We start from the raw sequence: 26,082 nt of genomic DNA, 5'->3' as shown, positions 1-26,082 counted from the left end.
AAGTCATCGGACCATGCAAGGAAAAAACAGAACACTAATATATATTTTTTTTTAAAAACAGTAAGTGGCGGGCGTGTGCATGTGTTATTAACTTCCAATAGGTGGCGGTAACGTGTAACCTAGGATTGTCACATCTGTTAAAGACGAAGAGGAAGTGACGAAGAAGAAGGAGGAAGCGAATGCTGCAAACAAACGAGGCCACGGCCCGCGTTTCCTCCTTCACAGACGAAACAAAAAAAACTTACATAAGCAAAGAAAGTGTTATTTCATTAAGTTTTCGTGGAATCCACCCATCGAGAGGCACGGAGAAGAGTACTTTCGTCTTATTTTCATCAATTCCAAACGGTAAAGTCGTTGTTTGCTAAGTAAACTAGTGCTTTTCTACTAGCTGGCCTTATTCGCACATTTTTTACAAACGGCAGCAACATACCGATGTAGTGTGCGTTTTGAATCTTTTTTTTAACATAATAAGTTTTCACTTTGCTCAATATCTTCTTTATATGGCAAATTTGTCTAAAGGCGGCACTGTTGTTTCCAATCTTAAAACGGGCCTCGCCAGTTAACGCTAGCATGTAACTGCGACCGCCATTTAGCCTTAGCCACTGGATCGCAGGAGCCTAGTGTTCGTCGCGGCGTCTTTATAGTTTCTGTATTATACACATTAATAATACTTTATTTTAAATAAAGGTTGTTATTTTTTCAACGGCTCTTTGTGTATTTATGGGTATGTTTATAAAATATAGTGTGTATATGTAGTTCCAAAATACCTCAGCTCACGGCTTTCAAATATTGTCGATTCAAGACTATTACATTTCTTGGCATTATGGGTTTGAATATGCAAATTTGTAATGTATGTCATTTGTGTTTTAGGATCATCATGGCTGATGATTTTGACGTTGAGGCTATGCTGGAAGCTCCATACAGAAAGGTTGGTTGAGAGTCAAAAGAAATGAAGCTAATGTTCTACACTTGAGCCGTTGATCATTGCTAGTGTGACAAAGTTTACATAAATGTTGTGGTTTGTTTGAGTAAAACGCTTTTAAGTTTAAAAATAAATCCGCATCTATCTCTCTTTATAGACTTCCCTAATGATATCTCACCTCTACTCCCATGAATTCATCTTTGATTCCACTGTGAACTGTGAAAAAAAGGAAGGTAGTTATTGTGCATATACTGATGTACTGTGGTTCACCTTAGGACTAAAAGAGATCCAACCTTAAACACCCAGGCCCTATTCGGTTGCAACAAGGTGAATACCAGTGACGGAGAGGCTCATCTTATCAGGCCAGCAAAGTTGGCAGTATTCAAATTTGTAACCTGCATATTTTAGTTCCTTCGTGAGTTATTGGATGCTTATTTGAGCCATATAAATATTCTTAGCTTGTAAACAGTTCAAACAAAGCTTGATATCATTTCATAATTTCCCTTCCAAATCAGCTGGGGGAAGGTATTTTCTGAACGACACTTAATTGTGACATTACATTCTTTTATCTTATGATAATGCATTTTCACATTGTCATATTGTAAACACATTTTTTATTTGTAAATATGAATACTGCCTCTTTGCCTTATTCAATTCAAATGTGTATCAGCATCTTGATTTTGCATGCTACACAACAGCAGATATGAATATAGCAGTAATTCTATTTATTAAGGTAAATGTATTTGTAGATGAGTCAAAACTATCATTCCGTAATTACACTTCTTATATCTCGTGGAAGAATTGATGGATTATTAATTTTTAATATCTATTTTTCTTGGGCATCAATATTACTAAGAAGTCTGAATCCCTGTTTGCTTCAGGGCAAGATGTGTGACAGAGGTGGCATCGAGCTCTTACAGTCCAAGAACGAAAATGGGTGAAGATCACTGGACTGACACCAACCACAAAGGATCTCTTTTAGCGGCCCCGCGCCATGCGTGGTCACATGATTAGGCACAAATTGTGGCATTGGTACGACTTACTAGAAGGGGAAGGGTGGAAATGAGTTGCCAATTGTCAGAGCTTCCTGAACTCAGCTAAAGTGTTGGGACACCTCCATCCTTTTATGAAGAGTATTTGGCAGCCTTGTTAAGAACAGAGGGGCAGCTATTTGGGGAAGGACTCTGGGTACAGCAGAAGGGATTATGATGTATTATTATTAATTCAAATATTTCTACATTTTCTCTTGTCCCTCCCCACCCCCTTTTTACCATGACGACTTGAAATGTTGCGTCTACGTCCTCATGATGTTCTTCTATCAACCTTGCTTAGGATGAGATCAAGTCTTCTCATGCTAACGGACATGACAGCCAGAACAGGAAGTAAGTTATTGGTGCATCATATTGAACTTCACTTGAAATTCTGCTTTCATGATTTAAATGAATTCCACTTTGAAATAATACACAGGAAGAGGCGGAGCAAAAGCCGAAGTCCAGGCTCCAAGAAGAGAAGGAGCAGGAGCCGAAGCAAAGATAGAAAAAAAGCCAAGAAGAGGAGTCGGAGTCGTGAAAGAAAGCGCAGTCGCAGCAGGGAGCGCCATCGCAGCCGCTCACGAAGCAGGGAACGCCCTGGGCGGTACAAAGCTCGCAAGAGTCCAATGTATGTGAGCTTTATTACTACTGTGTGTCTGACAATGTAAATACTAAGGTACATTTATTTGTGATTCCAGCCTAGACGTAGTGACATTACACTGAGAAAAGTCTTGTATTGTAGACTAGGGCCCAATCCCAACTAGGGATGTCCCGATCCAGAATTGTGCACTTCCGATCAGATAACGATATTGTTTTTGCACTTCCGATCCGATACCGATACTGGCCTATCCGAGCATGTATTAAAGTTTAAAGTTATTTAGCCTACTTAGTTGTCAGAATCATGTTGAAAAGGGTTTTAGTACTCTTGATAACAACTAGCCAGCTGAATTAGGGGAGTTTGAATAATACACAATGGTTGGTAACAACCAATGATAGTTTTGACTCATCTACATCCCAAGACAAACAGGTCCTAGGTGAGGGATCAGACAAAGAGCAGCTCGAAGACTTCTATGGAAATGCAAGAACCGAGACTCAGATTTCCCTCGCCCGGACGCGGGTCACCGGGGCCCCCCTCCGGAGCCAGGCCCGGAGTTGGGGCACGATGGCGAGCGCCTGGTGGCCGGGCCTGTCCCCATGGGGCCCGGCCGGGCACAGCCCGAAGAGGCAACGTGGGTCCCCCCTCCAATGGGCTCACCACCCATAGCAGGGGCCATAGAGGTCGGGTGCAATGTGAGCTGGGCGGTAGCCGAAGGCAGGGCACTTGGCGGTCCGATCCTCGGCTACAGAAGCTAGCTCTTGGGACGTGGAACGTCACCTCGCTGGGGGGAAAGGAGCCTGAGCTAGTGCGCGAGGTAGAGAAGTTCCGGTTGGATATAGTCGGACTCACCTCGACGCACAGCAAGGGCTCTGGAACCAGTTCTCTCGAGAGGGGCTGGACTCTCTTCCACTCTGGCGTTGCCAGCAGTGAGAGGCGACGGGCTGGGGTGGCAATTCTTGTTGCCCCCCGGCTCAGAGCCTGCATGTTGGAGTTCAACCCGGTGGACGAGAGGGTAGCTTCCCTCCGCCTTCGGGTGGGGGGACGGGTCCTGACTGTTGTTTGCGCTTACGCGCCAAACAGCAGCTCAGAGTACCCACCCTTTTTGGATTCACTCGAGGGAGTACTTGAGAGTGCTCCCCCGGGTGATTCCCTCGTTCTACTGGGGGACTTCAACGCTCATATTGGCAACGACAGTGAAACCTGGAGAGGCGTGATTGGGAAGAATGGCCGCCCGGATCTGAACCCAAGTGGTGTTTTGTTATTGGACTTTTGTGCCCGTCACGGATTGTCCATAACGAACACCATGTTCAAGCATAAGGGTGTCCATATGTGCACTTGGCACCAGGACACCCTAGGCCGCAGTTCTATGATCGACTTTGTAGTTGTGTCATCGGATTTGCGGCCTCATGTTTTGGACACTCGGGTGAAGAGAGGGGCGGAGCTTTCTACCGATCACCACCTGGTGGTGAGTTGGCTGCGATGGTGGGGGAGGATGCCGGACAGACCTGGCAGGCCCAAACGCATTGTGAGGGTTTGCTGGGAACGTCTGGCAGAGTCTCCTGTCAGAGAGAGTTTCAATTCCCACCTCCGGAAGAACTTTGAACATGTCACGAGGGAGGTGCTGGACATTGAGTCCGAGTGGACCATGTTCCGCACCTCTATTGTCGAGGCGGCTGATTGGAGCTGTGGCCGCAAGGTAGTTGGTGCCTGTCGTGGCGGTAATCCTAGAACCCGTTGGTGGACACCGGCGGTGAGGGATGCCGTCAAGCTGAAGAAGGAGTCCTATCAGGTTCTTTTGGCTCATGGGACTCCTGAGGCAGCGGACAGGTACCGACAGGCCAAGCGGTGTGCGGCTTCAGTGGTCGCGGAGGCAAAAACTCGGACATGGGAGGAGTTCGGGGAAGCCATGGAAAACGACTTCCGGACGGCTTCGAAGCGATTCTGGACCACCATCCGCCGCCTCAGGAAGGGGAAGCAGTGCACTACCAACACCGTGTATGGTGCGGATGGTGTTCTGCTGACCTCGACTGCGGAAGTTGTGGATCGGTGGAGGGAATACTTCGAAGACCTCCTCAATCCCACCAACACGTCTTCCTATGAGGAAGCAGTGCCTGGGAAATCTGTGGTGGGCTCTCCTATTTCTGGGGCTGAGGTTGCTGAGGTAGTTAAAAAGCTCCTCGGTGGCAAGGCCCCGGGGGTGAATGAGATCCGCCCGGAGTTCCTTAAGGCTCTGGATGCTGTAGGGCTGTCTTGGTTGACAAGACTCTGCAGCATCACGTGGACATCGGGGGCAGTACCTCTGGATTGGCAGACCGGGGTGGTGGTTCCACTCTTTAAAAAGGGGAACCGGAGGGTGTGTTCTAACTATCGTGGGATCACACTCCTCAGCCTTCCCGGTAAGGTCTATTCAGGTGTACTGGAGAGGAGGCTACGCCGGATAGTCGAACCTCGGATTCAGGAGGAACAGTGTGGTTTTCGTCCTGGTCGTGGAACTGTGGACCAGCTCTATACTCTCGGCAGGGTCCTTGAGGGTGCATGGGAGTTTGCCCAACCAGTCTACATGTGCTTTGTGGACTTGGAGAAGGCATTCGACCGTGTCCCTCGGGAAGTCCTGTGGGGAGTGCTCAGAGAGTATGGGGTTTCGGACTGTCTGATTGTGGCGGTCCGCTCCCTGTATGATCAGTGTCAGAGCTTGGTTCGCATTGCCGGCAGTAAGTCGGACACGTTTCCGGTGAGGGTTGGACTCCGCCAAGGCTGCCCTTTGTCACCGATTCTGTTCATAACTTTTATGGACAGAATTTCTAGGCGCAGTCAAGGCGTTGAGGGGATCCGGTTTGGTGGCTGCAGGATTAGGTCTCTGCTTTTTGCAGATGATGTGGTCCTGATGGCTTCATCTGGCCAGGATCTTCAGCTCTCACTGGATCGGTTCGCAGCCGAGTGTGAAGCGACTGGGATGAGAATCAGCACCTCCAAGTCCGAGTCCATGGTTCTCGCCCGGAAAAGGGTGGAGTGCCATCTCCGGGTTGGGGAGGAGATCTTGCCCCAAGTGGAGGAGTTCAAGTACCTCGGAGTCTTGTTCACGAGTGAGGGAAGAGTGGATCGTGAGATCGACAGGCGGATCGGTGCGGCGTCTTCAGTAATGCGGACGCTGTATCGATCCGTTGTGGTGAAGAAGGAGCTGAGCCGGAAGGCAAAGCTCTCAATTTACCGGTCGATCTACGTTCCCATCCTCACCTATGGTCATGAGCTTTGGGTTATGACCGAAAGGACAGGATCACGGGTACAAGCGGCCGAAATGAGTTTCCTCCGCCGGGTGGCGGGGCTCTCCCTTAGAGATAGGGTGAGAAGCTCTGTCATCCGGGGGGAGCTTAAAGTAAAGCCGCTGCTCCTCCACATCGAGAGGAGCCAGATGAGGTGGTTCGGGCATCTGGTCAGGATGCCACCCGAGCGCCTCCCTAAGGAGGTGTTTAGGGCATGTCCGACCGGTAGGAGGCCACGAGGAAGACCCAGGACACGTTGGGAAGACTATGTCTCCCGGCTGGCCTGGGAACGCCTCGGGATCCCCCGGGAGGAGCTGGACGAAGTGGCTGGGGAGAGGGAAGTCTGGGCTTCCCTGCTTAGGCTGCTGCCCCCGCGACCCGACCTCGGATAAGCGGAAGAAGATGGATGGATGGATGGTTGGTAACAAGAAACTGACCTGTTTATTCAAGGATAAACACAAAATAGATAAAATTATACATGACAAACAGAAATGGCATCATTGAACTAGGGCTGGGCGATATGGCCTTTTTTAATATTGCGATATTTTAAGGCCATATCGCGATACACAATATATATGTGGATATTTTGCCTTAGCCTTGAATGAACACTTGATGCATATAATCACAGCAGTATGATAATTCTATGTGTCTACATTAAAACATTCTTCTTCATACTGCATTAATATATGCTACTTTTAAACTTTCATGCAGAGAGGGAAATCACAACTAAAAAAATCACTATTTTTTCATACGGTGTTGATCTGGAAATGTTTGCCTCAGCATTTTGATGGTGTGGGTGGATGGCACCGAATGGAGATAAGCGTCTCGACAGACGTTACAATATTTGAACAATGATGACAAAGTGTTTTCTCTGTCGTGTCCGTGTGTCGAAAATTGTTATGCGCTTATTTTTTTATTTGATTTTGTGCGTGGCATAGATTTGCCGTGCGCTATCATCACAGCTAACGTTAGCCATGCTGCTACCTCTCTGCTCGGGGAGGACGTATACGTATGTGACGTGTGTAAGAAGGTGCGCTTGCTGTCTGTGAGAAGGAGACACAGGAAAAAGTGAGAAGAGCCTGTCTTGTAATGTCCGCAGCTAAAAGCAACTTCGTGAGAATCCATAGACCTGTGGATGTGTTGAAGGTGTGCTGGAAAATGCGGAACGGAAATTAGGGAGCAGCAGAAAAGTGGAATGTATTATTTAAATCGACCGGAGTTTTTTTTAAAAACTGGATCTGGATCGGCATTTTCCCATGCCTTGCCGATACACATTTTTTGGCAAATATCGGCGGCCGATCCGATCCAAATATCGGATCGGGACATCCCTAATCCCAACACACACCCCCGCCCTACCTTTTATCCCTATCCCTACATTTTGTGCTTTCCTGTGAAGTGGGTAGGAATCGAGCCTTTTAGAGTGAGGCTTTTCAGAGGCTGACTGCCTCAGGTAGGGCCAGAAAAAAATGCACAGTTTCTGCACAAGTTATATGATATATTACATGTTAGTTTAGAACGTTAGTTTCTAAAGGTAGCCAGCTATCCACGCTAGCTAACGTTACGAACCGATAACTAATTTTAATATGGATTTGTTGATGTCAATTGGAAAGTCATGAACCGGTCGATTGTAGATCTGTTAAAATGATATAGCCGCTCAAATCTTGAGACTTCTGTGATGACATAATATGTGAGTACCGTCGCTGTATACTGAAAACACATTTTTTTGTACTTTTAACAGCAATCACAATGGAGTCCATTCCATTCTTGTCTGAGCAGGGAGGAGACGCACACGCACTCTGTGCAAAGCTGCCGCTGTGTCTGGCTTGGTTGAGATTTAAGTGTTTAAACACTATTACGCTTCAAATAAAAACAAACCTATCGTTCATATTAATGAGCCAGTCATAATTTGGTTCGTTCGTGAATATCACAACCCTTCAGTCTTTTGATCAAGTTATAACATTTAACAATGTAGAACAAACAAATATACAACTAAACTAAGAATCAACAGAAGAAAATTCATTTACAGTTCTAATCATAATTTGCATTTTTTAACTCACATTGTTTTTACTTAAGTTTTTGGATTGCAAAGCCTTGAAGTTAATTGATAGTTCTATTTGCTAATGCAGGAACCACCTGTTTAGTATGTGTTTATTTAAAAAAATAAACACATGACATTGTTCTGACATGATACATTTAATGTTCTTTTTACCATGCAAAGCTTACATCGGCGTATTGCATTGAATCTTAATGTAATTGTGAATCGTATCTTATTCCATGTTTCGACATTCATATCGGATCGCCATTTAAGGTAGAGATGCACACCCCTATTATAATACTAACATATATTTTTTCTTACATATTGTTTTGCTTTTTTTGCAATTGTTGCTGCTTTTTGTGCAATGTTCTTTGTTGCGATTTTTTGTGGTACTGATTTCTCCACTGCCTTTGCCCTGCTGGGAGTCTTTCTCTCCTTAAAAGCCTCCACTGTCATCTTACATTTTGAAGATCGCTGTTTCTGCGTGGAATTTGCATGTTTTCCCCGTGACTGCGTGGGTTTCCTTCGGGTACTCATGCTTCCTCCCACCTCCAAAGACATGCACCTGGGGATACGTTGATTGGCAACACTAAATTGGCCCTAGTGTGTGAATGTTGTCTCTGTGTTGGCCCTGCGATGAGGTGGGGACTTGTCCAGGGTGTACGCCACCTTCTGCTCGAATGCAGCAGAGATAGGCCCTGAAAGGGATAAGCGGTAGAAAATGGATGCGAGTATATCTAGTACCGGTATACATTAAAGTACGTCTACATTGCAAACATGCTGCCTCCGATTCAGACAACCCTGTGCATATAGTTCAAAGGGGAACTGCACTTAAAAAAAAAAAATCTTATCCACAGTCCTTATGTAAGACAAGAACACATTTTTTAATTGTTTTTTTTATGCATTCTAAATATGAAATAAATGCGATCAAAAGTCTGCTTACAATGGAGCCCAAGGGAGTCGGTCTATTCTGCCTTTACAGCCCTAAAAACATCAAAACACTTCCATTAAATTAAGGTTTTTATATACATGCTGCAAGTATAAGGCCATGTCCACACGAACAGTTTCAAAAACACATATTTGGTGTTAAAACGTTCTACTTTCACACAAGTGTACCGTATTTTTCGGACTATAAGTCACAGTTTTTTTCATAGTTTGGCCGGGGGTGCGACTTCTACTCAGGAGCGATTTATGTGTGAAATTATTAACACATTACCGTTAGTGATGGGATTGGCAGTTCTTTTGACTGTACTGAATCACTAGAATCAGTTCCTTAAATTGATTCGTTCAAAAGATTCGTTCACCGAATCACCCCCCCCCCCCCCAAAAAAGGAGGGGGGGCGTGCGTAGTACAGTACAGTGCAGACATTCGTGGGAGAAGCAGCAAATAGGGTGAACGCGAGTCCCTACACAGCTCTGTGCATGCAGTACACCAGGCAGTGAGTGACTGACACAGCGCCGCAGTCAGCACAGTTCAGTCCGTGAACCTGAATCACTTCTGCAGCAGCAGTTCTGTGTGCAGGTCGGCGAATCACTTCTGCAGCAGCAGTTCTGTGCGCAGGTCGGCGAATCACCGAATCACTTCTGCAGCAGCAGTTCTGTGCGCAGGTCGGCGAATCACCGAATCACTTCTGCAGCAGCAGTTCTGTGCGCAGGTCGGCGAATCACCGAATCACTTCTGCAGCAGCAGTTCTGTGTGCAGGTTGGCGAATCACCGGATCACTTCTGCAGCAGCAGTTCTGTAAATATGCAAACAAAAAGAAAATAAATACCTTCAAAATAAAACAAATAAATTAAGAGCCAGAAATGCCAACATAAAAACTAAATGTTCTGTAGCCTACGTTTAAAATATAACAAAGAAAATATTAACTTAAATGTGCAAACAAAAAGAAAATAAATAGGCTACCTTAAATAAAACTAAACAAATATTAAACCAAGTGCCAGAAAAGTCAACATTAAAACTAAAATTTCTGTACATTTAAAAATATAAAAATGGAAATATCAACTTAAATATGCAATAAAAAAGAAAATAAATAGCTTAAATAATATAAAAATCAAGATAAATAATAGCCTATGTATATGTACATACATTAGTTATTATTTTTATTTTAAATCTTCTCAAACAGCCTGCCCTACACTTTACGCCCCGCCCCTCCCCCTCGCGTCGCTGCTGCTCAGCCTTGCCCTGCACTGACTTTCTTTCTGTCTCCTCTACTCATAACTTTATGTGTTGAGATAATGTGTGTGTTTGTTTTCATGTGGCTTGAGTCAACATTAGCCGTTAGCTTGGAGAATGAATGGAGAACGGATGCCAATGGCATGAAACATATCCCCGCGACAGGAGGAGAATCACTCGCAGCATTGGGGCAAGCAGAGCAGAGAGCGAGAGCGTTGTCGTTCACTGAGTGATTCATGTCGTTAATCCGCGGTGAACGAATCGTTCGCTCAGTCCCTCCCCCCCGCCTCCATGATGAGTAGCTGGCTGCGTCGTTCGCCGACGTCACAGAATGTGCCAGTTCCACTCATACCGGCATGGTCGCGGCGGAGCTCAACTGAACTGAGAAAGGAACGAATCAGTTCATGAAGTGATTCGGTTCAGTACGTTCACTCAAAAGATTTGTTCGTTCGAACGATTCGTTCGCGAACGACACAACATTAATTACCGTAAAATATCAAATATTATTATTATTTAGAAGTCATCAGAGGAGTACTAGTCTCCGTTTGTACACACATACGCTGAGCGGAGAGTTTTTGAACTCTACATTTTGGCCAGCGTTTGCGTGAATACTACAGGCCTAAACGCAGAGATAAGTATGTTTTTATTACCGTAATTATCCGTGTTCGTGTGGACATGGCCTCAATGTAATGTAGTAACGGTACATTTATAATAACATTTAATATTTACGTATTGTAAGCATACGCGGCACAATTTCAAAAACACGTCCACCACTACATCACTGACTTCTACTCACTGCAGACTTTGACAGCCAACAAACATAATATAACATTACTCTCTGTCACTAGGAAGCCGACTGATAGAATCTTTTTGTGTCTCATGCCATTTCCGGGTCTAAATTGGCTGTCAAATATATCAACATGTCGGAATATGTCCTTGTCCTTCTACTATCAAGGTGAGAGGCATTATTCATGGTCGACAATAAAATTTCACGAGCAAAGGAAGCCGTTTACCACTCGATGTAAACAGAGGCTGCTATAGTTTGTCTGCGTTAGCGCTTATATTATCAATAACACTCATACTCTGCTAATATTGAAGTCACAAAATGTAAATGGAGTATTGTTGGTGCTTTTTGAATGTTTATTTGTATTTGGTTTCATGGGCGGAATGGAGGACCTCTTATTGGCTCTGTTGTAAGCTGACTTATTTACAATGCATTAAAAAAATACATCCGTTGTCATGTCTTTCAAAATGATTGTGAACGATAGGCAAAATTCCCCGAAAAAGTGCAGTTCCCCTTTAAGTCATCACAACATTTGGTTCCGGTTATCAAAGAAGTACCTTTGTCTTTTTTTGGTGGCTAAATTTTCAGTGCATCACTACTCGATAGTGCGCAAATAAACTATGTATTCACGGTGGGAGAGGGGTTAGTGCATCTGCCTCACAATACGAAGGTCCTGAGTAGTCTTGGGTTCAATCCCGGGCTCGGGATCTTTCTGTGTGGAGTTTGCATGTTCTCCCCGTGACTGCGTGGGTTCCCTCCGGGTACTCCGGCTTCCTCCCACTTCCAAAGACATGCACCTGGGGATAAGTTGATTGGCAACACTAAATTTGCCCTAGTGTGTGGATGTGAGTGTGAATGTTGTCTGTCTATCTGTGTTGGCCCTGTGATGAGGTGGCGACTTGTCCAGGGTGTGCCCCGCCTTCCGCCCGATTGTAGCTGAGATAGGCTCCAGCGCCCCTCGTGACCCCAAAGGGAATAAGCGGTAGAAAATGGATGGATGGATGGATATATCCATTTATGCGATACATGCTGATCTAGGGTAAGTCCGTGTCAAAAACTGCTAAAATGTCACTAACATTTGCACAACTATACAAAGATCAACTTAACCCCCCTAAAGGAGTGGTGTGTGTGTGTAAAATGGCGCCAATGGCCAAAAGAGATCATTGAGATGTTTACTAGTAAAATCATACTATTACATAAAGTCATCACACGCTAATTTCTCTGTGGTAGTAGTGTACCGTATTTTTCGGACTGTAAGTCAGTTTTCTTCATAGTTTACTTATACTCAGGAGCGACTTATGTGTGAAATTATTAACACATTACCGTAACATATCAAATATTATTTAGCTCATTCACGTAAGAGACTAGACCAGTGGTTCTTAATCTGGGTTCGATCGAACCCTAGGGGTTCGGTGAGTCGGCCTCAGGGGTTCGGCGGAGCCTCCGCTGCGGAGGTCAAGACACACCCGACTCATTGTGTAAATAAAAACTTCTCCCTATCGGTGTATTATGGATACTCCCTAACAATGTTCCCTGTAATTTTCCATCTGATTTGCAGGAGTGTAATTTGTTGAGAGTTCATGCACTGTGTTGGTTTTATTCTTTGAACAAGGTGATGTTCATGCACAGTTCATTTTGTGCACCAGTAAAAACATAACTTTGTCTTGCATTTGGAAAAAAAAACATTTTATTTTTCACAAAAGAAGAACTCGGTGAATGCTCATATGAAACTGGTGGGGTTTGGTACCTCAAACAAGGTTAAGAACCACTGGACTAGACGTATAAGATTTCATCGGATTTAGCGATTAGGAGTGACAGATTGTTTGGTAAACGTATAGCATGTTTTATATGTTATAATTATTTGAATGACTCTTGCCATACTATGTTACGTTAACATACCAGGCATGTTCTCAGTTGGTTAATAATGCGTCATATAACGTACACTTATTCAGCCTGTTCACTATTCTTTCTTTATTTTAAATTGCCTTTCAAATGTCTAATTTTGGGTATGGGGTTTTATCAAATAAATTTCCCCCAAAAATGTGACTTTACTCCAGTGCGACATATGTTTTTTTCCTTCTTTATTATGCATTTTCGGCCGGTGCGACTTATCCTCCGAAAAATACGGTACTCAAAGCGGTAAAACTGTTTTAAAAAATTATTAATTAATTATTTATTCCAGAAAATTTCAGGGCATGAGTTAAGCTTATACAGCAACTGACATTAAAAGCTACAAGGTTATTTGCTTAAATAACTAGTCTTTGTTTATTAGTTTTTAGAAAACTTGCAAAAAAACGGTAAAATGTGTTCCTACATACCAGATACAAAATGAGCTGAGCAACTTTGAATGTTTACATTATTCACATCCAAATTCTGTTTGAGGCTTGCAAGCCATAATCAACTTTTTTCTTTGTAGACAATTGCTCTGTCTGCATGTGTTTTTTCACAACTTTGTGCAGATACAGTAGGACTATTGTAGATGTTTTTATCTGCTCAATTCTGACTGCCGCAAAAACACTGCAAATGTTAACCATTTAACTTTAGCAGAGATGCTAACAGTCCCTTTCACAGAAAATGTATTGTTGTGCTTTCATATACTGTCGATAACGGTGTGGTTGTTGCATGAAAATACTTGATATGAAGCGCACTGCACCTTTTGCAAGAAAATCGTTATATGGAAAATCTGAAAAATGTTATGTGGAAAAGGGCAGCATGGTGGAAGAGGGGTTAGTGCGTCTGCCTCACAATACGAAGGTCCTGAGTTGGATCTTTCTGTGTGGCGTTTGCATGTTCTCCCCGTGACTGCGTGGGTTCCCTCCGGGTACTCCGGCTTCCTCCCACCTCCAAAAAGATGTACCTGGGGCTTACTTGCTTATGGCTGTCCATCGGTTACGATGATGACGTTGCTCCAGTAATGGGTTATTGAGGGGGGTTTCGTAATGCCATTGCATGTGGCTGTGCAGGCCAATGCGCGCCCCGCATGGTTTGCCACATGTGGGGCAGATGTAGTCCACGCTTTAGAGGGGGGCCCCTGCAGCGCGCTGATGTCGCTGTATACGTTGTTTTCTCCTCTCAGTGGTCTGCTCCTGGAGATGAGCAATGCCGGCGTGACTGTAGTTGCGCCAGGTGTGGCGATCAGCAGCCAAGACTTTCAGTGCGGAAGGCTGGATGGCACAGCGCTTCAGGAGGGTTTTTATGTGGTCCTTGTAGCGTTTCCGCTGACCACCAGGAGACCTACAGCTTTCCTGGAGTTGGCCGTAGAGGATCTGTCGGGGGAGCCTCTGGGCGGGCATGCGGATTACATGCCCCACCCAGCGCAGATGTCTTTGCGCAAGGAACACTTGGATGCTGGGTGTTTGGGTCCGGTCATAAATATCCACATGTGGGACTCTCCTCCCAGGTCAGACCCAGAACCCGTTGTAGGCAGCGGATGTGGTATCTCTCCAGGATTCTGACGTGCCTTTGGTAAGGGGTCCAGGTTTCCGAGCCGTATAGCAGTGTGGACAGACAAACTGCTTTGTAAACAGCGGCTTTGGTGGAAACTGTCAGGTTTCTGTTCAGGAAGACCCTGGTTTTGAGCCTACCAAAGGCAGCAGACGCTAACCCAACACAGACCAGGATGTCATTATCGATGGTACAGGTGGGGAACAGGACGCTTCCGAGGTAGGTGAAATGTGGAACGATGGTGAGCTGCTGGCCATCAATGTTGAAGACAGGCACTTCTGACTGGTGGGTAGAGTGTTGCGCAATGATCTGTGTTTTTGAAATGTTGACCTTGAATCCTAGGGCACTGCACGTGGATGAGACCACGTTAAGTGCACGTTGTAGAGAGTCTGGCGTGTGGGCAAGGAGAGCACAATCGTCAGCATACTGAAGTTCTAGGATCTGTTGTTTTGTAATTTTAGTGAAGGCCTGGAGGCGCCGGATGTTGAGACTGCCGTCCAGCCGGAACTGTATGTGGATGCCATCTGTGGTTCCCAGAGCTTTGTGTGAGAGGAGAGTGACTGCTGAGAGAAAGAGGTTGAATAGGACAGGGGCTAAGACACCTCCCTGCCTGACTCCGACTTTCACATTAAAAGAACGCCTGTGGATAGGTTGATTGGCAACACTAAATTGCCCCTAGTGTGCGAATTTGAGTGTGAATGTTGTCCGTCTATCTGTGTTGGCCCTGTGATGAGGGGGCGACTTGTCCAAGGAGTACCCCGCCTTCCGCCCGATTGTAGCTAAGATAGGCTCCAGCGACCCCGAAGGGAATAAGCAGTAGAAAATGGATGGATGGGGATGGATGTTTGCTAATATTTTTTTCAATCAGTTTCCCTCCTAATTTTTGTTAATTTGCTGCACTTGTTATTGGCAAGTCGCGAGTAGGGAGACACTCTGTACATGATTCTTTAGTGTGTACAGCTAGCCCTACAGCACTCCACCCACCGAGACAAAGATTGTGATTGATTGAAAAGAGGGCTCACTGAGTTCATTTAATTCTACTGTTCAAGGAACGCGCTTCGGTGCAAAGAGCGATGCACAAGAGTGAAGCGAGAGACGAACAAACGCGGGGCTGAACAATTCTAAATTTGCAAACACGTCTGTCACACAAATGTAGGTGACGGCGGAGGGGAAAAAAACCCTCAGCCTCTAGTGGTTATTTACCGTACTAATTTAAAACCTTGATGTTGATTATTCATGCAGCACTATTGGAGACCAATGTTGGTTTTCATATTGCTGAAAGTGTCTAGACTGGCCAGAGAATTTAAGACGTAACATTTGCATGCTTTTCGCAATATGTATACCACTACAATTTATAACATTTTTTCCCCAGACGCAAGCGTTCCAAAAGTCGCAGTCCTCCCGTCAAAAAAGAGAAAAGTCCCGTCAGGTAATACGTGTTTACATATTTATTTTTGTTGAAAGTGATGTTTTTATTTCAATCTACTTGTTTTTCTCTCTAGGCAACCAATTGACAATCTAACACCAGAGGAGCGAGATGCCCGCACTGTTTTCTGCATGCAACTGGCTGCAAGAATCCGAGCTCGAGACCTCGAAGATTTCTTCTCAGCTGTTGGAAAAGTACGTTACTGTTCAGTTTAAGTGTGGTTTGTTGATTATGTGTAGAAATATTGTCTACAACTGCTACTGGTTTGCCCTGCAGGTAAGAGATGTGAGAATGATATCAGACAGAAACTCCAGAAGATCAAAAGGGATCGCCTACATTGAGTTCGTAGAGTCGTCTTCTGTCCCACTTGCTATCGGATTGACTGGCCAACGGCTTTTAGGAGTGCCCATCATTGTGCAGGCTTCTCAGGTAGGTTCATACTAATACTCGTGCTAAGGCTTTTTTCATGACTGGTGCGCATGTTCACAGGCAGAGAAGAATCGAGCTGCTGCTGCTGCGAATAATCTCCAAAAAGGCAGTTTAGGTCCAATGCGGTTGTATGTGGGCTCCTTGCACTTCAACATTACGGAAGAAATGCTTCGTGGGATCTTTGAGCCTTTTGGAAAGGTCAGTGTTTAGTTTTTACATGTTGAGTAGAGCCAAGTTGTAGACAGATTTTAATCCTTTATTGGTGTTTTAGATCGAAGGCATTCAGCTTATGATGGACAGTGAAACGGGACGTTCTAAAGGATATGGCTTTATATCAGTAAGCCATCTATTTTTAGCATGTTTCATATGTTCTTTCTATTGTTTGCCTTTAGTTTGACGTTGTTTCTCCAGTTTGCAGATGCAGAGTGTGCAAAAAAGGCCTTGGAGCAGCTCAATGGCTTTGAGCTGGCCGGCCGGCCAATGAAGGTGGGCCATGTCACTGAGCGCTCAGACGCATCAACGGCAAGCTCATTCCTGGACAATGATGAGCTAGAAAGGACTGGCATTGACCTCGGCACCACAGGACGTCTACAGCTTATGGCTCGACTTGCTGAAGGTTTGTAGCGCAATCAACCAATTTTACTATTAACTGTGATTAAAAACGTCACATTATTTAATCACAAAGGCTTCACAAAATTGTTTCAGTCCTCCTCACTTACTTGAAACAGACATTATGCAGGTACCGTATTTTCCGCACTATAAGGCGCACCGGATTATTAGCCGCACCTTCAATGAATTGCATATTTCATAACTTTGTCCACCAATAAGCCGCCCCGGATTATAAGCCGCGCCTACGCTGCGCTAAAGGGAATGTCAAAAAAACAGTCAGATAGTTCAGTCAAACTTTAATAATATATTGAAAACCAGAACCAGCGTTCTAACAACTCTGTCCCAAAATGTACGCAAATGTGCAATCACAAACATAGTAAAATTCAAAATGGTGTAGAGCAATAGCAACATAATGTTGCTCGAACGTTAATGTCACAACACACAAAATAAACATAGCGCTCACTTTCTGAAGTTATTCTTCATTCGTAAATCCTTCGAATTCTTCGTCTTCGGTGTCCGAATTGAAAAGTTGCGCAAGCGTGGGATCCAAAATGGCCGGTTCCGTCTCGTCGAAGTCATCGGAGTCAGTGTCGCTGTTGTTGTCCAGTAGTTCTGTGAATCCTGCCTTCCGGAAAGCTCGGACCACAGTTGTGACCGAAATATCTGCCCAGGCATTTACGATCCACTGGCAAATGTTGGCGTATGTCGTCCGGCGCTGTCTGCCTGTCTTAGTGAAGGTGTGTTCGCCTTCGGTCATCCATTGTTCCCACGCCGTTCGCAGTCGTGATTTGAATGCCCTGTTGACACCAATATCCAGCGGTTGGAGTTCTTTGGTTAATCCACCCGGAATGACGGCGAGTGTTGTATTTGTGTGCTTCACTTGTTTTTTGACACCATCTGTGATGTGGGCGCGCATAGAGTCGTATATCAACATGGACGGAGCTGTGTGAAAAAAGCCACCCGGCCTCTTCGCGTAAACTTCCCTTAACCACTCGCTCATCTTTTCTTCATCCATCCATCCCTTCGAGTTAGCTTTTATGATGACGCCGGCTGGAAAGGTCTCTTTTGGCAAGGTCTTCCTTTTGAATATCACCATGGGAGGAAGTTTCTGGCCATTAGCATGGCAAGCTAGAACCACAGTGAAGGACGACTTCTCATTCCCTGTGGTGCGAATATTCACCGTACGTGCTCCCGTTATATCAACAGTGCGGTTCACAGGAATATCAAAAGTCAGTGGAACCTCGTCCATGTTGATAATGTGCTCTGGCCGGATCTTTTTTTCAGCTATCTTGTTTTTACAATATGCACGGAAAGTAGCCAGCTTTTCTTTAAAGTCGTTAGGCAGTTGCTGTGAAATAGTGGTCCGTGTGCGGATGGAGAGATTGCGTCTTTTCATGAACCGGAAACACCAAGAAGCACCACCTTTAAAATCATCCAGGTGAAGTTCGCTTGCTAGCGTTGTTGCCTTCATTCGAATAGTGATGGTGCTGACACTTCTGCTTGCTGCTCTCTGCTCAACAACCCACTGTTCGAGTTCGTCCTCCAACAGTTGCCATCTTGCTTTGTTCCCTCGGAAACTCTGTTTTGTCTTCTTTACCTGGCGCAGGTCATCTTCTTGCTTCCTCCACCTACGCACCATTGATTCATTTATGTTATATTCTCTTGCTGCTGCTCTATTTCCGTGTTCTTCGGCATGACTTATTGCCTTAAGTTTAAATTCTGCGTTATAAGCGTGTCGCTTAGTAGGAGCCATTTTGTAGTCTGGTCTTTACAGATGTAAACACACAAAGGAAATGAAACGAAATATCCGCGCGCTTCTTTTTCTTCCGGGGGCGGGTGGTAGCTTACAGTAGAAGAAGAAGCGCTTCCTGTTCTATGGGGGCGGGTGCTTACCTTGGCGGTTGCTTGCGTAGAAGAAGAAGCGCTTCCTGTTCTACCGGGAAAAAAGATGGCGGCTGTTTACCGAAGTTGCGAGATCGAAACTTTATGAAAATGAATCGTAATATTAATCCATATATAAAGCGCACCGGGTTATAAGGCGCACTGTCAGCTTTTGAGAAAATTTGTGGTTTTTAGGTGCGCCTTATAGTGCGGAAAATACGGTATGTTTTTTCAGCACAACCAGCACCGAACAAAGTAAAACAGTGCATGCGCTTATACCGTATTTTCCGCACCATAAGGCGCCCTGGGTTATAAGCCGCGCCTTCAATGAACGGCATATTTCAAAACTTTGTCCACCTATAAGCCGCCCCGTGTTGTAAGCCGCATCTAACTGCGCTAAAGGAATGTCAAAAAAACAGTCAGATAGGTCAGTCAAACTTTAATAATATATTAAAACCAGCGTGATGTGGGCGCGCATGGAATCGTATATCAACATGGACAGAGCTGCGTGAAAAAAGCCACCCGGCCTCTTTGCGTAAACTTAAACTTACCTTAACCACTCGCTCATCTTTTCTTCATCCATCCCTTCGAGTTAGCTTTTATGATGACGCCGGCTGGAAAGGTCTCTTTTGGCAAGGTCTTCCTTTTGAATATCACCATGGGTGGAAGTTTCTGGCCATTAGCATGGCAAGCTACAACCACAGTGAAGGATGACTTCTCATTCCCTGTGGTGCGAATATTCACCGTACGTGCTCCCGTTGTATCCACAGTGCGGTTCACAGGAATATCAGTTGCTGTGAAATAGTAATCCGTGTGCGGATGGAGAGATTGCGTCTTTTCATGAACCGGATCCCTGTCGCTTAGTAGGAGCCATTTTGTGGTCTTTACAGATGTAAACACACAAAGGAAATGAAACGTACGGTAATATCCGCGCGCTTTTTCTTCTTCTACGCGGGCGGGTGGTTGCTTACAGTAGAAGAAGAAGCGCTTCCTGTTCTATGGGGGCGGGTGCTTACCTTGGCGGTTGCTTGCGTAGAAGAAGAAGCGCTTCCTGTTCTACCGGGAAAAAAGATGGCGGCTGTTTACCGTAGTTGCGAGATCGAAACTTTATGAAAATGAATCGTAATATTAATCCATATATAAAGCGCACCGGGTTATAAGGCGCACTGTCAGCTTTTGAGAAAATGTGTGGTTTTTAGGTGCGCCTTATAGTGCGGAAAATACGGTACCCACCTCTGGAAAGGCACGCCAGTATGCTACATTAACTTAAAAATGGCAGCAAACTTTTCCTGCCCCGCTTTCCTGACGCCAATATACATTTTTACGCTGATGACATGTTCATTTTACTGTATTGGCTTTAACCCTGCTAAAGCTGTAGAACCTCTGCAGAAAGCGTTTGATGTGATCCAGCACACACTTCTGCAGCTAAACTAGTCAATGCTGAAAAGACAAAACTAATGTTTTCAAACACTAAGAGGGTTCCTCAAACTATCCCCTTAGTGTCCACTCTTGAGGGAAATGTCAGAGGAGGATCACGCGTCCAAATAACTCAGTATTTTGCTAGATGACTCCCTGACGTTGTTGCCCCATATAGACAATCTTGTGAAAAAACTAACTCAAATTGGGCTTTTTCTTTTGAGGCAAAAACACCTTGTCACGGCAACATTTATATAAATTTTAGACTATGGAGACGTGTTGTAAATGAATGCCTCCGCTCAATGTCTACATAGGATGGACACTGTTTATGCTTCTGAGGTTAATAACTATCTATAGGACCTTGACCCATCATTGTTAGCTGTATTTTCGAGTGGCATGACCTTCTTTGTCCTCCAGGAGGCTGGGTAATTGCTATACTTTATAAGGTAATGCTTGGTCGAATGCTCTCCTACATTCGTAATTTAATCACACAGAGGAGTGTTGACTTTTGTTTGCGTTCAAATGATCATTTGTTGCTCACTGTTCCATTTTCCCACACAGAACTGGGAAAAGGGGCTGTTTACTCTGATCCTTTTACATGGAACATGTTACAAAAACAACTTTCATTCAATCCAATCCACTTTATTTATACAGCACATTTAAACAACAAACATTTTTCCAAAGTGTTGCACAAAAATATTAAAAACAAGATTCAAATACTATCCTTAGCTCCACCAATGACTGAATAAAAACAAAATAAATATAAAAACAATATAACAATAAATATGATTAAAAAAAAAATTTAAACAATAAATAGAAATCAAAATTTAAAAACAGAGGACCACACAACTCACGTAGTGTTAAAAGCCAGAGAATAAAAGTGGGTCTTAAGACGAGACTTAAAAAACATTCCACTGCGGGAGCAGTTCGAACATGGAGGGGCAGATTGTTCCAGAGCTTTAGGGCCAACCACAGAGAAGGCCCTGTCTCCCCTGGTTTTAAGTTTGGTCTTGGGCATCACAAGCTGGAGCTGGCTCTCGGACCTCAGAGCGTGCGTAGGAGTGTAAATTTGTATGAGGTCCGAGATATAATGAGGTGCCAGTCCATGCAAAACTTTAAAACCAAATGGCAAAATTTTTAAATCAATTCTAAAATGAACAGGGAGCCAGTGCAAAGTCTAAAGAATTGGGGTTTCCTGGCCCCTGTTAAAAGTTGTGCTGCCACGTTCTGGACTAACTGCAACCGGGAGAGAGCTTTTTGGCTAATGCCAGCATAAAGTGCATTGCAGTAGTCCAGGCGACTTGAAATAAAAGCATGCACGACTTGTTCAAAAAGGTTAAAAGATAAAAACGGCTTTACTTTTTCATTGAACGCTTTTAAATTAAGATTGAGAGCATTTGAGATGACATTTTTAAATTGTAGCTTCTTTTCTTAATGTGTATGTCATGTATTTTTATGTAACTATGCTTTGCTGCCTTTTGGCCAGTACCCCCTCGAAAACTTTTTTTTTTTTTTATCGCAATAGGACTTTCCTGGTTAAATAAAATGGGGGGGGGAATAAATCAGCTTAGCGTTGTCTCTTCAGTGTAAACAAACAGCAATGTCATTCAGTGTCATTTAATGCTAAAGATGGATTTTTCCTGTCTGTATTGAATAAATGATAGTCATTGTAAATTAATAAAAGAAGTGTAAAACACTAACATAACATCAGGAGCTTGTAGAACAGCACTATATCATGGGTTGTAATTATGTGCATTCCAGTTATTAACACAGCATAAAACATATTAAAAATGAATAAATAGGCATTGATTACAATAGCACTTGAGTTTATCAACATGAGTAACATTTTCCCCTCGGGATCAATAAATAAATCAGTCAAAGTTTATTTATATAGCCCTAAATCACAAGTGTCTTAGTCATATTTTAAAGGTAAGGATGTATCATTGATACCTGCGGTAAAACTCCTGGCGGTTAGTATTACAGTTTAAAATTATGGAAAAACCCTGATTGATACCTGTTCTTTGATAATTTCATGGACTGGCTGATGTCACCTTGCTTGCTAAAATGCTAAAATGAAAACAAGATACATTAACGTCTTTCTCCCATAACAACATACCCCAATCTAAACTCAAACATATTGCTGTCTCAGCAACTAATCATTTGAGCACATTGAACCTACAAGCGGTGCTGTCGTAGTACAGTGATCATTCTGTACAAGGTCAAGGTGTTCTTACAATGCATTCAAGGACTGCTGAACAGAGTAGGATGCCACAACGTCCGCCAGAAATAATATATTTGATTTGTTACGCACTTTCATTTAAATCTTTAAATGCTGTAACACAAACCTATCAGACTACAATCATATACCGGTAGTTAGAATCTTTAATGGTTGCGTAACAAATTATTCACTTCCTTTTAAGATGAACTGTCACCAGCTTGAACAAACCTCTTCAGGGTGTGACATTTTCCACCTGTAATTGTTAAACTAAAAGCTTTTCTGGTTGCCTTTGATCCAACCTGTCTTTTTTTCATCCTTTGTAGGAACTGGTCTGAAGATTCCCCCTGCTGCTCAGCAGGCTCTACAGATGACCGGCTCCATACCCTTCGGAAACGTATCCACACCACCAGGTAATTTGTTTTTATTTGTGCTTTTGTTATATTGATATTTACTTGGGTTGTCTTTTTCAGCTGTTCCAAGCCATGCATCAAGCCAATCTATGAACCTTCCATCGCAGCCGCTGGCTACTCACTGCCTTCAATTGTCTAATCTCTTCAACCCACAATCGTAAGTTTGCCAGCGAGCCATTGCTTTTGAAGTCTTTCTAAATATTAAGAGTAATGTAAGCTCTGAAACTGCTACCCCCCCAGGGAAAATGATCCCAGTTGGGCCAATGAGATCCAAGATGATGTCATCGACGAATGTAACAAGCATGGCGGAATTGTTCACATTTATGTTGATAAGAACTCTGCTCAGGTAAGATCGGTCACCTTGCAACTCTTTCTAGGAAAATAGACCAATTTGTTTTGCAATTTCCTTTTTAGGCTCAAATTTGCCTCACTGGTTGTTATGCTTAAAATGTAAAGTCTATTGAACTAGTTAAATTTAAGAATTATGTAATTGATGTGTTGATGTTAACCAGTGTTCATTTTGCAACTCAAGTGCTTTACACCAGTAGAAGAAAACATACAGTCGTGCTCATAGGTTTACATACCCTGGGAGAATTTGATTTCTTGGCCATTCTTCAGAGAATATGAATGATAACACAAAAACCTTTCTTCCACTCATGCTTAATGGTTGTGTGAAGCTATTTATTGGCAAACAACTGTGTTTACTCTTTTTACCGTATTTTCCGCACCATAAGGCGCCCTGGGTTATAAGCCGCGCCTTCAATGAACGGCATATTTCAAAACTTTGTCCACCTATAAGCCGCCCCGTGTTGTAAGCCGCATCTAACTGCGCTAAAGGAATGTCAAAAAAACAGTCAGGTCAGTCAAACTTTAATAATATATTAAAACCAGCGTGATGTGGGCGCGCATGGAATCGTATATCAACATGGACAGAGCTGCGTGAAAAAAGCCACCCGGCCTCTTCGCGTAAACTTAAACTTACCTTAACCACTCGCTCATCTTTTCTTCATCCATCCCTTCGAGTTAGCTTTTATGATGACGCCGGCTGGAAAGGTCTCTTTTGGCAAGGTCTTCCTTTTGAATATCACCATGGGTGGAAGTTTCTGGCCATTAGCATGGCAAGCTAGAACCACAGTGAAGGATGACTTCTCATTCCCTGTGGTGCGAATATTCACCGTACGTGCTCCCGTTGTATCCACAGTGCGGTTCACAGGAATATCAGTTGCTGTGAAATAGTAATCCGTGTGCGGATGGAGAGATTGCGTCTTTTCATGAACCGGATCCCTGTCGCTTAGTAGGAGCCATTTTGTGGTCTTTACAGATGTAAACACACAAAGGAAATGAAACGTACGGTAATATCCGCGCGCTTTTTCTTCTTCTACGCGGGCGGGTGGTTGCTTACAGTAGAAGAAGCGCTTCCTGTTCTATGGGGGCGGGTGCTTACCTTGGCGGTTGCTTGCGTAGAAGAAGAAGCGCTTCCTGTTCTACCGGGAAAAAAGATGGCGGCTGTTTACCGAAGTTGCGAGACCGAAACTTTATGAAAATGAATCTTAATATTAATCCATATATAAAGCGCACCGGGTTATAAGGCGCACTGTCAGCTTTTGAGAAAATTTGTGGTTTTTAGGTGCGCCTTATAGTGCGGAAAATACGGTAAATCAAAATGACTAAAGAAAGTACCCAAATGACCCTGATCAAAAGTTTACATACCCCAGTGACTTTGATCTGATAACATGCACAAAAGTTGTGACAAACAGGTTTGAATGGCTAATCAAGGTTCCAATCCTCACCTGTGACCTGTTTGTTTGTAATTAATGTGTGTGTATAAAAGGTCAGTGAGTTTCTGGTCTTCTGACAGACCATTGCATCTTTCATCCAGTGCTGCACAGATGTTTCAAACAGGTCACAGGTGAGGATTGGAACCATGATTAGCCATTCAAACCTGTTAATCACAACTTTTGTGCATGCTATCAAAGTCACTGGGGTATGTATACTTTTGATCAGGGTGATTTGGGTACTTTCTTTAGTCATTTTGATTTAAAAAGAGTAAACACAGTTGTTTGCCAATAAATAGCTTCACACAACCATTAAGCATGAGTGGAAGAAAGGTTTTTGTGTTATCATTCATATTCTCTGAAGAATGGCCAAGAAATCATAAATCCTCCCAGGGTATGTAAACTTATGAGCACAACTGTACATACACACGCATAAAGCACTATTGATAAAGCCTGGTACGGAGGATTGAGGAATAACGCCCACAACGAAAATGTATGTATTAAATAAAAACAGGATAATAGTAGTGATGGTAAAAAACTAAACAAAAATTAAACTGATATGTAAAAAGCCTGATTGAAAAGCTGTGCCTTTAACCTCTTTAGCTGCAGATGTAAATAGAAATATAATTAATTCCTCGTCTACCTATTATGTAAAAGACCCCCAAAGCTGATTTTTGGTTAAATTTAAAAATACTTAACCTTTTGTAAATATGATTGTATTTTCCAGGGTAATGTGTATGTGAAGTGCCCCTCCATACCAGCAGCAATGGCCACTGTAAATGCACTTCATGGTCGCTGGTTTGCAGGTATGTGCAACTGACCATCGATCTACAACATTTTTGCATTAAAATTATGTTCATTCCAAAATGTAACATGTTTACTCTTTCCCTTGTAGGGAAAATGATAACAGCTTCATATGTTCCCTTACCAACCTACCACAACCTTTTCCCTGACTCAGTAACAGCGAAGCAGCTGCTAATGCCAACACGTCGATAGTGTGAGACATCTTATCAGTCAGTGTACATACATTTCTTTGCATTGATTTCAAATGTCATTGGAAAGGCTTTGTTGAAGTTAGGTGGCTTTCACATGTAAACCCTTCAATATTTGGCAGTTTGGAGTTTGCTTTAAACTTTGTGGCTTTGTGCTGTGAACCACTGAAATCTGCAGGATCTGATTTTTAAGTATTCCTGTCATCTTGTTTAAATCAATACTTAGATGGGAAACAAATAGCAGGACTACTTAAGTCTACTGGAATATAGGGCCTCAATTGCAAAAAGTATGTCAATGTCTACAATGATTATTTGTACTTTATACAGCCATAATTTCATTTTTAGTATGAAGGCTCCAATAAACATGTTTGAACCATAGTTTGCAGCGTGCTTTGTGTATTCAAACATCTACCGTATTTTTCGGAGTATAAGTCGTACCTGCCGAAAATGCATAATAAAGAAAGAAAAAAACATAAGTCGCACTGGAGCCCGGCCAAACTATGAAAAAAACTGCGACTTATAGTCCGAAAAATACGGTAATTGAAATCTTGCATCGTCACTAAGTTCAGCTTCATCTTATGAATTATTAAATGAGCAAACTTGTTTTGACTTACTGAACAAGAGGATTTAATATTGCATTACAGATGTATCCCTGTCAGCAATTTTTGTTCACAAA

The 26,082-nt window shown here is 43.4% G+C and overlaps 1 protein-coding gene across 1 annotated transcript; it reads left to right on the top strand.

Moving 5' to 3' along the window:
• The first annotated feature begins 133 nt into the window (after positions 1-133).
• Positions 134-25,784, top strand: rbm39b (RNA binding motif protein 39b). Its single transcript, XM_061981460.1, has 15 exons — positions 134-345; positions 871-928; positions 2,255-2,304; positions 2,390-2,581; positions 15,623-15,679; positions 15,753-15,870; positions 15,953-16,105; positions 16,166-16,303; positions 16,377-16,442; positions 16,517-16,721; positions 22,553-22,639; positions 22,700-22,796; positions 22,880-22,985; positions 25,142-25,220; positions 25,310-25,784. Exons 2-15 carry the CDS (start codon positions 878-880, stop codon positions 25,408-25,410), a joined length of 1,500 nt encoding a protein of 499 aa, XP_061837444.1. The 5' UTR covers positions 134-345; positions 871-877; the 3' UTR covers positions 25,411-25,784.
• The last annotated feature ends 298 nt before the right edge of the window (positions 25,785-26,082 follow it).

Source organism: Nerophis lumbriciformis, linkage group LG01 (genome assembly GCF_033978685.3).
Source record: "Nerophis lumbriciformis linkage group LG01, RoL_Nlum_v2.1, whole genome shotgun sequence".
NCBI lineage: Eukaryota > Metazoa > Chordata > Actinopteri > Syngnathiformes > Syngnathidae > Nerophis > Nerophis lumbriciformis.
Note: the sequence above shows the minus strand (reverse complement) of the source record. Positions and strands in the feature narration are given on the sequence as shown.